General features: G+C 39.6%; 1 protein-coding gene across 6 annotated transcripts in view; it reads right to left on the bottom strand.

The window, feature by feature from the left end:
* Window positions 1-15,520, bottom strand: part of IWS1 (interacts with SUPT6H, CTD assembly factor 1) — a 54,606-nt gene that overhangs the window by 24,573 nt on the left and 14,513 nt on the right. For all 6 annotated transcript variants that reach the window (XR_005218759.1, XR_005218760.1, XR_005218761.1 and 3 more), the window contains one exon: window positions 377-1,562. Coding sequence is in view for 3 of the 6 variants with exons in the window: in XM_037849239.1 (XP_037705167.1) it covers window positions 377-1,562 (1,186 nt within the window). In the remaining 3 variants the exon portion in view is untranslated. The remainder of the gene's footprint in view (window positions 1-376; window positions 1,563-15,520) is intronic.

Here is a 15,520-nt window from a genome sequence, read left to right as displayed (position 1 = left end):
CTCCTATAAATAAGCTGTCAGAGACACACACCTAACTCTAGGTATAGTCAGGGGTTTGCATGTAAACATTTTACTTTGGAGGGAGGGCAATCCCTTTTATGGTAAAAAGTCTAAGTCCTTTGCACTTTCATTGACACTCAGTCTAGCTTATCACTTTGAGTCAATTAGAACTTAACAAATTTTGCTAGAACTCAAAGGAAATTTAATATTATGATTAGCCAACTGACAACAGGGGAAACCAGTGTCCTAGTGACACTTCAGAACATCAAGTTGAATGACAAAATATAGCTTCACCATAGCAGAAAAACAATCCTTCACTGTTACAAACTTAGACAAGACATAAGGATACGGATAAACAGCCCCAAATAATCCTCACATGTTTTCTCTTCATCTTCACTATCAGAAAGGACAGCAGCTTTCCGCTTTGCTGCTTTCTCCCCCTCCCCCTCTTTCCCTTCATCTTCATCACTGTCAATTTTCTGCCTTTTGGGTTCTTCTTCCTCGCTGTCAGAACTATGAAACCTTTTCCTCTCTGTAAGGCTATCTGAATGGAAGGAGTCACTCTGCATTTCGGCATCCTCTCTCCTGTTTTCTCCATCGCTGTCGTCATCCAATGCTGCCTTCTGTTTGTGTCTGGAGGCACCCTCAGTTTCTGAATCACTGGCAGGTGCCTTCTGAGGCGCCTCACTTTCAGAGTCACTGACTTGGGGTTTGGGGAGCTCTTCACTTTCTGAGTCACTGACTTGCGGTTTGGGAAGCTCCTCATTTTCTGAGTCACTGGCCTGGGTCCTTGGGGGGTCCTCACTCTCAGAGTCACTGACTCGGGATTTGGGAGGCTCCTCATTCTCCGAGTCACTGGCTTGGTTCCTTGGAGGGTCCTCGCTCTCAGAGTCACTGACACGGGATTTGGGAAGCTCTTCATTTTCTGCGTCACTGGCTTGGTTCCTTGGAGGGTCCTCGCTTTCTGAGTCAACGATGTGGTGTTTGGGAAGCTCTTCATTTTCCGAATCACTGGCTTGGTTCCTCTGAGGCTCCTCGCTTTCCGAGTCACTGACTTGAGGTTTGGGAAGCTCCTCACTCTCAGAGTCACTGACTCGAGGTTTGGGAAGCTCCTCACTCTCAGAGTCAGTGGCCCGGGGCCTTGGAGGGTCCTCACTCTCAGAGTCACTCATTTGGGGTTTTGGAGCATCTTCTGTTGCAGAGTCACTGGCAGGACTCCTCTGGAGCTCTTCGATCTCTGAATCACTGGCAGGATGCTTTCTAACATCCTCGTTTTCTGAATCACTGGCATGCCCATTAAGAAGTTCCTCATTTTCAGAGTCACTGGCAGGTAATTTCCTGGTCTCCTCACTCTCGGAGTCACTCCCATGATGATTCATCTCATCCTCAGAATCACTTGCGGGAGGCTCTGGGCGCCCCTCGGATTCCGAGTCGCTGTCCTTTTGCCTGGGAGGCTCCTCACTTTCAGAGTCGCTAGCATTAAGATTGGGGAGATCGTCATTCTCAGAGTCTGTCATGTGATGTCTTTTGGTGAGGCCATCTTCTTGATCACTAGGTTCATTCTGAAAAATGAAGTGAGAAAAATTAGGAAAGTACCAAAAAATGCTTGACAATGAAATGTTAAAAATTTTCAACAAGTTTTGCATGCACACTTAGAAGTGTAATTCTTATCCTACACCCATATAGAAACATCCCTCTTTAAAGACGCCAGCTATCTGAAAATGTTTCAGATCCCAAAAAGGGGAAAAGGTTAACTGGCCTCCAAAACAAATTCATAAAGCATAACCCCCAGATGACCATACAGGAGATTAATTTTGAAGAGCTAGATTGGGGGGGGGGGAGGGGAGAAAAAAAAAAAAAAAAAAAAAAAAGCCTAGCTTTCTCATCTAATTCTAGTTCCCAAACATCTAACTATATTTTTTCAAAGAAATACAAGCAAGCACGCACCCAAGTTCTTTAAGGAACAAGCTTGGGGCTTCTAAGGTTAAAACTACTCAAGAGGAAAGGGGTATAACACTACTCTATTTAAAGGATCAAACAACATATAGGATACATTCTCCCAAGTCAATCTGAAGGAAAAGGAGAGGAGTTAACATTTATTAAACATCTATTAAGAATCCAGTACCATGTGAGCCCCTCTCCTGTTAGCTGATTTATCCTTCACAGCAGTATTTCTCGTGGAAAACAACTGAGGTTTAGGATAGTCATGGTCACACACCTAGGAACCTGGTTATAAACGTTTTAAGTTGCAGGGAGAACATAACTAATCTAACTATATTAACACATAACTTTACTTGAAATAATTAATTTGAAAACATATACTCTAGGGCACAAAATTGATATATTCATATTATAGCTATGCTTTTTAAAATACAGAGAAAAATATACAAAATGAAACATACCAAAATACTAATTTCTTATTAGTATACTACTTGCTGTGTTTCAGGATCTGGAGTACTTTTGCCCCATATAGTATCTGAACCTTCAGTAACATGGTGATAATATGATGGGATAAGAAATATTATTCCCCATCAAAAATTCACTGAGCCAAGTATTTCTCTTTAGAATATATGTCAGAAGCTACACAACCTTAACCTCAGGTCAACTTTCAAGGAGCCTACAGTCTTTAGTAAGGTATAAGACTACCATCAATGCTATGAAATAATTCAGTGACGAGTACATTAGAATATATATGGCATGAAAATGTTTTCACAAAATCCAGACTTTTAACTTATCCTAGACTCCCTTAAAGACCAAGTATACTGTTTCTATAACTTCAAAGAATAATTGAAACAAATAAGTCCACAAAGCAAAAGTTTGAGGTTTTTCTCTCTCCCATCCCATGTTTTATCACCATCTTGACCAGCAGGGCTCCAAAGAAACAGTAACTGCTACACATACTCATTCAAATATAAGGTCTTCAGGAAACTTCAAAATCATAAACTTCAAATTTCCCAAAGGTATTTTTCCTGAGTTATCCCAGGGCACTCACACAGCGAGATTCCTTCTCAGTCACACAGCTATTAACCTACTGCAATTGGCAATTATTTATTAAATGTGAGATGAAGACTGAAGGGATAATATAAAATCTTGCTGTTATAGTCCAATACTCCATATATTCCTGAAAGTTTACTTTTAGCTATACTTCATAATTTAATGCTTTTACATTTTAATTTATAAGTTAATTTATATTAAAAAAAATTATCTAGACTCTAAGCTCGAAGAAGGCAGGCATTTTGGGGGGCCTGTTTTCTTTACTGAAGTATCCCCAGAGCACATAGTCCAATACTCCATATATTGCTGAAAGTTTACTTTTAGCTATACTTCATAATTTAATGCTTTTACATTTTAATTTATAAGTTAATTTATATTAAAAAAAATTATCTAGACTCTAAGCTCGAAGAAGGCAGGCATTTTGGGGGGCCTGTTTTCTTTACTGAAGTATCCCCAGAGCACAAAACAGTCTCTGGCACATAAACACTCAAAATAAGTGTTTGCTGAAAAATAAAGGAAGCAAATATGACTAATAGAGAGAGAGGAACAATGAACTCAATAAGCACCTGTTCAATGCCTACTATGTGTGAGGTACTAAGATTAAGGTGTCTCAGTGCCTGACCTTAAGGAGCTTTAAGGAGCTATTGTCTAATGAGGAGCCAGCCAACTATGGTGTAACAATACAGTGGGATGTGTGCTGTTATGACAGTTTGCATAAGGTATTTGGAAAGCACAAGTATCTGTACCTAGTGTGTAAACACCAAGTAAAGCAGTTAGCTAGATTAGTGAGGGAGTGCAGTGAAGGAGTGACATGCAGATCCCAGCTAGAGGCAACTAAAGCAGGAGGCAAAAGGGAAAATTGTACTTCGCTTTCGAATGCTTTCCATGATGCATCCATCATACAACTCTAACACCATGTTTGTTGTGACTCAATTTCTTTTAGTTGCAAGTAACAGAACTAGGCCAGGCGAAAAGAACAATCTTCACAGAATGACTAAAGATCCAGCCCAGGAAGTTCAGACTCAAGGACTGTCAACAATATGACTTAATTCTAACCCCATGCCAGATTTCAGAACCCAAGATGCAAATTTTAAATCCCCAGGAGAGGTGACTTAGTTGGCCATGGCAATATTTGATGCCGCCAATCAATCGGCAACAGCCAGCAGCAATGTCAGCCACTCCCAAAGAGCCAGCCACCCAAAACTTATCTGCTAAGTTCCACTCTGGGCTTGCTGACACATGGTGTGTGCAGTCCAAAGTAAGCAACCATTACAAGGATATTACATATGGTAATGGTTGTGACAGGAATTTCCAGCAACTTCTGAAGAGTTTCATAAAAATCTCGGTTTCTATCCGATATGTGCGTATGGTAGGGGAAAAAAAGAACTGAGAAATTACTGCAGTAAGAAAGTGCTAGCAGACAATCTCAGGTCAGAGGATACATTTACGAATAATATCACAGGATTTGGGAAGAGAACAGCTTAGAAATTACACAGATATCAAAACAAATTCAGAGAAATGGAGCACTCCTTAGAGGCTTTAGAAATCATCCCCAATGGCCACACCTCGCCCTTAGTACTTTAGTGTCCATGTGTAGTTATAAGTGACAACCAAGTACCCATCCGTAATGACCGTTTTGGTGCCTATCCAGGACTCAACTATGAATCCCACTTCTTATGGCCCAGGACCACAGGACACATGTGCAGAGCTACCTGATATTTTAAACTGCAAAGTAAATAACAAAATAGCCTTAAAGCAAACATTAATCTGTATATTTCAAAGTAGTACAGAGATAGAAAGGCTTGTAAAGAACAAATACAGCTTAAGACACTTGTTTCTTCTTCAACCATTGGAAGCGTCAAACACAAAACAGCTGAATTAGTATACTAACCTACTATGATTAGTTGGTTCTTAATTATAGAAACACCTAACACAGTAAATTCCACCAGGAAATACCTATATAAATATATAAATATAAAAAACATGTTTTACTGGGCTCTTGTTCCACAAGATATATTTGAAATCCCCACCTTGAAATCTGCCAATGCCTATCAACTTAATAAGCATGTGAAAGAATCTGAAAAATTGTTTTGCCTTTTATTAACAACACAATGCTGTTAATCCAGTGTAGTTCCAGGAGTGTTCCCATGCTTTGAGAAATTCAGATTTTACAACAAGCACACACATAACCAAACATGTATACAGTGTCTCTTGCCTGTCAAAAGCTTGTTAATGTTAGAATCAGACGGTTAAAACCAAAAACACTTCTGATGGGTAAATAGAGAAAGAAAATTCTACACAAACCTTAAGACTTCAGGGTAACTAAGCAATCTCCTGCCTACCTAACCAGATTGATTTCTGAACAATAACAACCCTACGCTCTATACCAGCACTTCCCAAACTTCAGTGAGCAGAATGATCAGCAGGGGTGGGGGTGGGGGTGGGGTAAAATGGGAAATTTCTTATTATATATTACCATTTAATTAAAGAAAAATTGTAAAAGAATCTTTTGTGCTTCTCACCTCTAGATATTAATTCAGAAAGTCTAGGGAAGGGGTCAAAGCACCTATATCTTGATGTGTAATCCAGGTGATGCCAATGCAGGCAGTCTAGGATCATCCCTTAGGAGGTGTGCCCCAGACATGGAGCAACTAGCTTCACTCGGCACCCCCAGCCCTTTACAAAGGCTGCTCCCTTTTCTCACAACACCTTTCCCCTACCATGTCCTTTTCATACCTCAAAACTTAGCAACAAGACCCACTCCCAAAGCCACTCCTTCTCTCTCTAGGTAGAATGAACTCCCCACTTTGGGTAGCATTATGTAACGGTCAAGAACATGAATTCCAATCTAGGGTTAGAAAGACCTGGGACCAAATCCCAACTCTGCCACTTTCTACTGTGTGATCTAGGGAAGTTTCCTGAACTCCTCAGTCTCGATGTTCACATATGATGGAGTCAGCAATAGTGTCTGGGCCTCAGGGCTGTTCCGAGGACTAAAGGCATGTAAAGCGGTTAGCACAATGCCTGTGAGCACTTCAGAAGGATTAGTAACCACTAATAAAATATCCTACCCATTCTTAATTACAAGACTCAGTTCAAATACATCCTCCATAATGGCTGAGCTGGTTAGCCATTCCCTCCTTCATATCCCCATGGTGCCTTGTGCCTCTACCTTACTGAGAGGTATCTGTTTACACATCTATCTTCGTAATATCCTGACACGAAGATCAGAAACCATTAAAAAAAAAAAAGAAAGTATCTTTTACCTTAAGCACACTGAAACAAAAAAGAAACTCTACAAAAACAATGTTTAACTGAAAAGGGCCAAGACAAAATAATGCTGTTTTTCTCCTCAATACGGCAGACTCAAAGACAAAGGGTGAAACTTAACCCAAAGAAAAGGAAAGTGTAGACAGAATCAAAAGAACTGGTAAGAAATAGGGTAAACAAGGACAGCAAGGCCCAGAATAATGTAGATGCTTTGATGCACTCCCATGGGAACGCTTTCCTTATATTAGCAAGGCTCTTGGGGTACAGGTCCAAATGTGAAGTCACAGGAGACTGCCAACTTGACTCCATTCAAAGTGAGGCTGCAGCTAAAGGCGCTGTCACCTACTTAAGTGGGGGTGGAGGTGGAGGGTGGATGGCTGGGTCCACTGCACTTTGTCTAGGCAATCAGAAACAATGAGAAGCCAGGCTCCATTTCCAAGCAACCTCTCACAATAGTCCCACAGTTTATTTTTTTTCGCTTTGGGACACACTATTTTTCCATGTAGATAGTATCTACAGGTTTCTGGATTGTAAAATAGATTTTTCTTTCAATGTATTTTCCAAGGAATAGAGAGAGAAACTGATGACCAAAAACCACACTGCTAAGTTCATGCTAGTAAAACAACACAAAATTAGAACTGGCAACTAGTTATACTTTGTTTACACTCAAATGATATACTCAGTGCTTTATAAAAAAGCTGTGTTTCCAGTGATGACATTCAGAAAGATTAAAAAAAAAAAAACCTTTTCCCTTTTTCCCCATCTGCCCTCCACAAAAAAGCAGGTGAAGACGGTGAACTTTCAAGGTGCTTTATGCTGAACACATATACTTGAAAGTCTCACTGATATTTACCTCTCTTTTAACTACCCAGACAAAAAAATGTTAACATGAAAACAAATAATTAAAATATGTAATCAATCTCTTACTGTGATTGCTTGCTAATATACAGATTTTAGAAAAACAAGCTGCAGCTCAAGAAAATTACTTATTTTTAAATTCATTTTTATTGAGATATATTCACATACCATGCAGTCATACAAAACAAATCATACATTCAATTGTTTACAGTACCATTTTATAGTTGTACATTCAGCACCAAAATTAATTTTTGACATTTTCATTACCAGACACACAAAAATAATAAGAATAAAAATTAAAGTGAAAAAGAACAATTAAAGTAAAAAAGAACACTGGGTGCCTTTTTTTTTTCTTCCCCCATTTTTCTACTCATCCATCCATAAACTAGACAAAGGGGAGTGTGGTCCATATGGCTTTCCCGATCACATTGCCATCCCTCGTAAGCACATTTTTATACAATCGTCTTCAAGACTCATGGGTTCTGGGTTGCAGTTTGATTGTTTCAGGTATTTACTGCTAGCCATTCCAATTCATTAGAACCTAAAAAGGGTTGTCTATATTGTGCGTAAGAGTGTCCACCAGAGTGACCTCTTGGCTCCTTTTGGAATCTGCCACTGAAGCTTATTTCATTTCCTTTCACATTCCCCTTTTGGTCAAGAAGATGTTCTCCATCCCACAATGCTGGGTCTAGATTCCTCCCTGGGAGTCATAAGAATATTACTTTCAAATATCATTTCACATGGCAAGCCTCTTTTGCTTTAAAATAGTGTAGCCTCAACCTCATAGAGATTAACTCTGAACTAATCCCTCAAGAAACAGTATATACCCTAGTTAGCATATAGGATAGCTGCAAGGTAGTATAAAGGACAATAAACTTTCTGAAGCTGTTAATAAGTTTTCGTTTAAGCCCCACAATAATCTTTCTGGCACCACTGTCAAGATGGCGAGGCTGAGGTTCAGAAAGAAATAATTTTTCCAAAGCTCAGTAAAGTGGCATAGCCAGGATATGAAACCAGACCTTGGCCCTCACACTCTACTGCCTTTTACTATTAAGAACTATGCTAATACAGAATAGTATCATCATTGCCCAAGCTTAATTCTTCAGGATAATCTTCCATTATGCTATTCCATTCTCCAGCCACAATGAATATATACCCATACTGGAAAAACGCCACGCCCTTTGCAGACCAGGGCCTTCAGATGTGCTGGTTCCTGTCAGCTCCAATGTTATTTCTACCTGGTCTGCCCTCCCCACCAGAGAACTGAGTGTGTGCCCCTTAGAACTACACCCTGTACTACAGTCACCTGCTTGCAGGCTTGCCTCCTCCATCCAGACTGTAAAGACCACGAGTTTCAGGTTTATATCACCATGCCCGATAAGAGTTCAGAAAATATTTACTGAAAAACAGGGTAAGTCACCACGCATATTATACAAACGTAAGCAATACTGCCAAACCTAAATTCCAATTTGAAGGTTTAATTATCTTGACGTGGAAACCATGCATCAACCCCAGAGACAGAGAAATAAAGGCCAACTATCTCCTGTCACCTATGAGATGCATGGACAGCTGGAATAGAGACAAAGTCTTCAAAGGCAGTATTAAAGTCTAAACTTTAGACTTTTCTCCCAACTTAAGAAACCAACTTTCCATATGTCCTTCCATCTAATCTATTAAGAAAAGATAATTTGCTATCTAACAGTATCATTTTCTACTAAGGAAATATATAGGAAAGATAAGTGAAAAACAGAGGAAAAAACAGTTGGTGGAGAAAACTAAGGTTTACCTTTACATGGTTTACCTTTACAAAGTTCTTTTACATTCTGAGTTTCTTAGTAATTGAAAATTATTTCAGGTATCATAAAAATATGCTACCATATAAAATGATGGCACAGTCATTCTATTTACTTTTCCATTTCATTTTAAAGAATAAAGTACATTATAGGAATAAGACAATACAGTATAAAGATGAAAATTAAAACCACTACCCATCCAAAGATAACCATCATTTACATTTTGGTACACCAAATCTTCTTCCAGTCTCTTCCCTGTGTGAATCTGTTTAAAAAAAATAAAGGGTCCAAAGGAGAGGAGACTGAAGTTGAGACGAACTAAGCAGATTGGCTGGCTCTGGGATTTGGACTGGGGAATATGGAGAAGTTTAACCAATCAGTAACAGAGACAAATATGAAGCCAACCATGCAAGTGAAAGAGATGCTACTTGATATAGCCATGGGCTGGCCCATCAATGACAGAAGGACAGAGCAGGCTTCCTAGACAGGATGCTTTACAGCCACCACACCATGTCTAACTTAACAATAAACTCTCATTTTCTTCAGGTGGCCTAAATGAGTCTGCTTCCCAGTACCAAAAAAGGCCTAAAACTTACGAACTCCTACAAGAAATTACTGGGCAACATGGCTTGTCTATGTAGAAGAAAACCATTTTTCAATAAAATGGAACAACCTGACAGAGTGATCAGTGAGGAAGCAGAAAACCTAAAGGTGATAAACGAATTAGACCTAACAGACATATACAGATTGTTGCATCCCAAAACACCAGGATACACATTCTTCTCAAGTGCTCATGGAACATTCTCCAAGATATATCATAGGCTGTGGTACAAAACAGGTCTGAATAAATTTTAAAAGATGGAAATTATTCAAAACATTTTCTCTGACCATAATGGAATGAAGCTGGAAATGAATAACCACCAAAGAACTGGAACTTGCACAAATACATGGAGGTTAAACAACATACTCTTAAACACAGCAGTCAAAGAAGAAATTGCATGAAAAATCAGTTAAGTATCTGGGGGTGAATGAAAATGAGAATACAACATATCAAAACCTAGATGCAGAGAGGCAGTGCTAAGAGGGAAATTTATAGCTCAGAGACAGCTACATTAAAAAGGAAGACTTCCCACTCACAGAACGGTATGTGGGAAAAATCTATCTATTGCATACTAGAGACTATAACTAATAGGAATACCACACTAGTAACACAAATACTAGGGACAAATAATTAAGGGCTGAAAAGAGCCATGAGATGTTCTGGGTCATGAGAATTGTTTAAAGTGGAGAATGATGAGGATTATACAACTAAGTGATGATAATGTGAGATATGGATGGATGATCATGGACAGAATACACGCTAGAAATGAACGAAGTGAAGAGATACTCAAGAAAAAGATACCATTTTCAATAGGAACTAAAAAAAATCAGGTACCTAGGAATAAACTTAACCAAAGATGTAAAAGACCTATACAAAGAAAACTACATAATTCTACTAAAAGAAATAGAAAGGGACCTTAAAAGATGGAAAAATATTCCATGTTCAGGGATAGGAAGGCTAAATGTCATTAAGATGTCAATTCTACCCAAACTCATCTACAGATTCAATGCAATCCCAATCAAAATTCCAACAACCTACTTTGCAGACTTGGAAAAGCTAGTTATCAAATTCATTTGGAAAGGGAAGATGCCTCAAAAAGGAAAAACAAAATGGGAGGACTTACACTCCCTGACTCTGAAGCTTATTATAAAGCAACGGTAGTCAAAACAGCATGGTACTGGCACAAAGACAGACATATTGATCAATGGAATTGAACTGAAAATTCAGAGACAGACCCGCAGATCTACGGCCGACTGATCTTTGATAAGGCCCCCAAAGTCAATGAACTGTGTCATAACAGTCTTGTCAACAAATGGGGCTGGGAGAGTTGGATATCCATATCCAAAAGAATGAAAGATGAGGCGGGGCAAGATGGCGGACTGCTGAGCCGTATGTTTTAGTTACTCCTCCAGGAAAGTAGGTAGAAAGCCAGGAACTGCGTGGAGTGGACACCACAGAGCAATCTGACTTTGGGCATACTTCATACAACACTCATGAAAATGTGGAACTGCTGAGATCAGCGAAATCTGTAAGTTTCTGTGGCCAGGGGACCCGCACCCCTCCCTGCCAGGCTCAGTCCTGTGGGAGGAGGGGCTGTCAGCTCCGGGAAGGAGAAGGGAGAACTGCAGTGGCAGCTCTTATCGGAAACTCATTCTACTGATCCAAACTCCAACCATAGATAGACTGAGACCAGACACCAGAGAATCTCAGAGCAGCCAGCCCAGCAGAGAGGAGACAGGCATAGAAAAAAACAACACGAAAAACTCCAAAATAAAAGCAGAGGATTTTTGGAGTTCTGGTGAACATAGAAAGGGGAAGGGCAGAGCTCAGGCCCTGAGGCTCATATGCAAATCCCGAAGAAAAGCTGATCTCTCTGCCCTGTGGACCTTTCCTTAATGGCCCTAATTGCTTGGTCTCTTAGCATTTCAATAACCCATTAGATCTGTGAGGAGGGCCCTTTTTTCTTTTTCTAAAACAATTACTCTAAGAAGCCCAATACAGAAACCTTCAAAGACTTGCAATTTCGGCAGGTCAAGACAAGAGCAGAACTAAGAGAGCTCTCAGACAAAAGGCAATAATCCAGTGGCTAAGAAAATTCACTAAACACCACAACTTCCCAAGAAACGGGGGGTGTCCGCTCACAGCCATCATCCTGGTGGACAGGAAACACTCCTGCCCATTGCCAGCCCCATAGCCCAGAGCTGCCCCACACAACCCAGTGTGACGGAAGTGCTTCAAATAACAGGCACACACCACAAAACTGGGCGTGGACATTAGCCTTCCCTGCAGCCTCAGCTGACTGTCCCAGAGTTGGGAAGGTGGAGCAGTGTGAATTAACAAAGCCCCATTCAGCCATCATTTCAGCAGACTGGGAGCCTCCCTACACAGCCCAGCAGCCCAGAACTGCCCTAGGGGGACGGCACTCACCTGTGACATAGCACAGTCATCCCTCAAAAGAGGACCATGGGGTGCACGGCTTGGAAGAGGGACCCACTTGCAAGTCTCAGGAGCCATACTCCAATACCAAGGACTTGTGGGTCAGTGGCAGAGACAAACTGTGGCAGGACTGAACTGAAGGATTAGACTATTGCAGCAGCATTAAAACTCTAGGATCACCAGGGAGATTTGATTGTTAGAGCCACCCCCCTCCCTGACTGCCCAGAAACACACCCCATATACAGGGTGGGCAACACCAACTACACACGCAAGCTTGGTACACCAATTGGACCCCACAAGACTAACTCCCCTACTCACCAAAAAGGCTAAGCAGGGGAGAACTGGCTTGTGGAGAACAGGTGGCTTGTGGACGCCACCTGCTGGTTAGCTAGAGAAAGTGTACTCCACGAAGCTGTAGATCTGATAAATTAGAGATAAGGACTTCAATTGGTCTGCAAATCCTAAAAGAACCCTATCAAGTTCAGCAAATGCCAAGAGGCCAAAAACAACAGAAAATTATAAAGCATATGAAAAAACCAGATGATATGGATAACCCAAGCCCAAACACCCAAATCAAAAGATCGGAACAGACAAGCATCTAGAGCAGCTACTCAAAGACCTAAGATGAACAATGAGACCACAGTACGGGATACAAAGGATATCAAGAAGACCCTATAAGAGGGTCTTTATTTAGTCATGACTAAATAAAAAAATGGATGATCTTATGGAAATTAAAGAAACTGTTGACCAAATTAAAAAGATTCTGGACACTCATAGTACAAGACTAGAGGAAGTTGAACAACGAATCAGTGACCTGGAAGATGACAGAATAGAAAATGAAAGCATAAAAGAAAGAATGGGGAAAAAAATTGAAAAAATCGAAACGGACCTCAGGGATATGATAGCTAATATACAACGTCCGAATATAAGACTCATCGGTGTTCCAGAAGGGGAAGAAAAGGGTAAAGGTCTAGGAAGAGTATTCAAAGAAATTGTTGGAGAAAACTTCCCAAATCTTCTAAACAACATAAATACACAAATCATAAATGCTCAGCGAACTCCAAATAGAATAAATCCAAATAAACCCACCCCGAGACATATTCTGATCACACTGTCAAACATGGAAGAGAAGGAGCAAGTTCTGAAAGCAGCAAGAGAAAAGCAATTCACCACATACAAAGGAAACAGCATAAGACTAACTAGTGACTACTCAGCAGCCACCATGGAGGCAAGAAGGCAGTGGCAAGACATATTTAAAATTCTGAGTGAGAAAAATTTCCAGCCAAGAATACTTTATCCAGCAAAGCTCTCCTTCAAATTTGAGGGAGAGCTTAAATTTTTCACAGACAAACAAATGCTGAGAGAATTTGCTAACAAGAGACCTGCCCTACTGGAGATACTAAAGGGAGCCCTACAAACAGAGAAACAAAGAAAGGACAGAGAGACCTGGAGAAAGGTTCAGTAGTAAAGAGATTCGGTATGGGTACAATAAAGGATATTAATAGAGAAAGGGGAAAAATATATATGAGAAACATAAACCAAAGGATAAGATGGCTGATTCAAGAAATGCCTTCACGGTTATAACATTGAATGTAAATGGATTAAACACCCCAATTAAAAGATATACCTTCGCAGAACGGATCAAAAAAATGAACCATCAATATGTTGCATACAAGAGACTCATCTTAGACACAGGGACACAAAGAAATTGAAAGTGAAAGGATGGAAAAAAATATTTCATGCAACCTACAGCCAAAAGAAAGCAAGTGTAGCAATATTAATCTCAGATAAAATAGACTTTAAATGCAGGGATGTTTTGAGAGACAAAGAAGGCCACTACATACTAATAAAAGGGGCAATTCAACAAGAAGAAATAACAATCGTAAATGTCTATGCACCCAATCAAGGTGCCACAAAATACATGAGAGAAACACTGGCAAAACTAAAGGAAGCAATTGATGGTTCCACAATAATTGTGGGAGACTTCAACACATAACTCTCTCCGATAGATAGATCAACCAGACAGAAGACCAATAAGGAAATTAAAAACCTAAACAATCTGATAAATGAATTAGATTTAACAGACATATACAGAACATTACATCCCAAATCACCAGGACACACATACTTTTCTAGTGCTCACGGAACTTTCTCCAGAATAGATCATATGCTGGGACATAAAACATGCCTCAATAAATTTAAAAAGATTGAAATTATTCAAAGCACATTCTCTGACCACAATGGAATACAATTAGAAGTCAACAACCATCAGAGACTTAGAAAATTCACAAATACCTGGAGGTTAAACAACACACTCCTAAACAATCAGTGGGTTAAAGAAGAAATAGCAAGAGAAATTGCTAAATATATAAAGACGAATGAAAATGAGAACACAACATACCAAAACCTATGGGATGCAGCAAAAGCAGTGCTAAGGGGGAAATTTATAGCACTAAACGCATATATTAAAAAGGAAGAAAGAGCCAAAGTCAAAGAACTAATGGATTAACTGAAGAAGCTAGAAAATGAACAGCAAACCAATCCTAAACCAAGTAGAAGAAAAGAGATAACAAGGATTAAAGCAGAAATAAATGACATAGAGAACAAAAAAACAATAGAGAGGATAAATATCACCAAAAGTTGGTTCTTTGAGAAGATCAATAAGATTGACAAGCCCCTAGCTAGACTGACAAAATCAAAAAGAGAGAAGACCCATATAAACAAAATAATGAATGAAAAAGGTGACATAACTGCAGATCCTGAAGAAATTAAAAAAATTATAAGAGGATACTATGAACAACTGTATGGCAACAAACTGGATAATGTAGAGGAAATGGACAAGTTCCTGGAAACATATGAACAACCTAGACTGACCAGATAAGAAATAGAAGACCTCAATCAACCCATCACAAGCAAAGAGATCCAAACAGTCATCAAAAATCTTCCCACAAATAAATGCCCAGGGCCAGATGGCTTCACAGGGGAATTCTACCAAACTTTCCAGAAAGAACTGACACCAATCTTACTCAAACTCTTTCAAAATATCAAAGAAAATGGAACACTACCTAACTCATTTTATGAAGCTAACATCAATCTAATACCAAAACCAGGCAAAGATGCTACAAAAAAGGAAAACTACCGGCCAATCTCCCTAATGAATATAGATGCAAAAATCCTCAACAAAATACTTGCAAATCGAATCCAAAGACACATTAAAAAAATCATACACCATGACCAAGTGGGGTTCATTCCAGGCATGCAAGGATGGTTCAACATAAGAAAATCAATCAATGTATTACAACACATTAAGAATTCAAAAGGGAAAAATCAAATGATTATCTCAATAGATGCTGAAAAAGCATTTGACAAAATCCAACATCCGTTTTTGACAAAAACACTTCAAAAGGTAGGAATTGAAGGAAACTTCCTCAACATGATAAAGAGCATATATGAAAAACCCACAGCCAGCATAGTACTCAATGGTGAGACACTGAAAGCCTTCCCTCTAAGATCAGGAACAAGACAAGGATGCCCGCTGTCACCACTGTTATTCAACATTGTGCTGGAA

Source organism: Choloepus didactylus, chromosome 9, assembly GCF_015220235.1.
Source record: "Choloepus didactylus isolate mChoDid1 chromosome 9, mChoDid1.pri, whole genome shotgun sequence".
Taxonomy (NCBI): Eukaryota; Metazoa; Chordata; class Mammalia; order Pilosa; family Megalonychidae; genus Choloepus; species Choloepus didactylus.
Note: the sequence above shows the minus strand (reverse complement) of the source record. Positions and strands in the feature narration are given on the sequence as shown.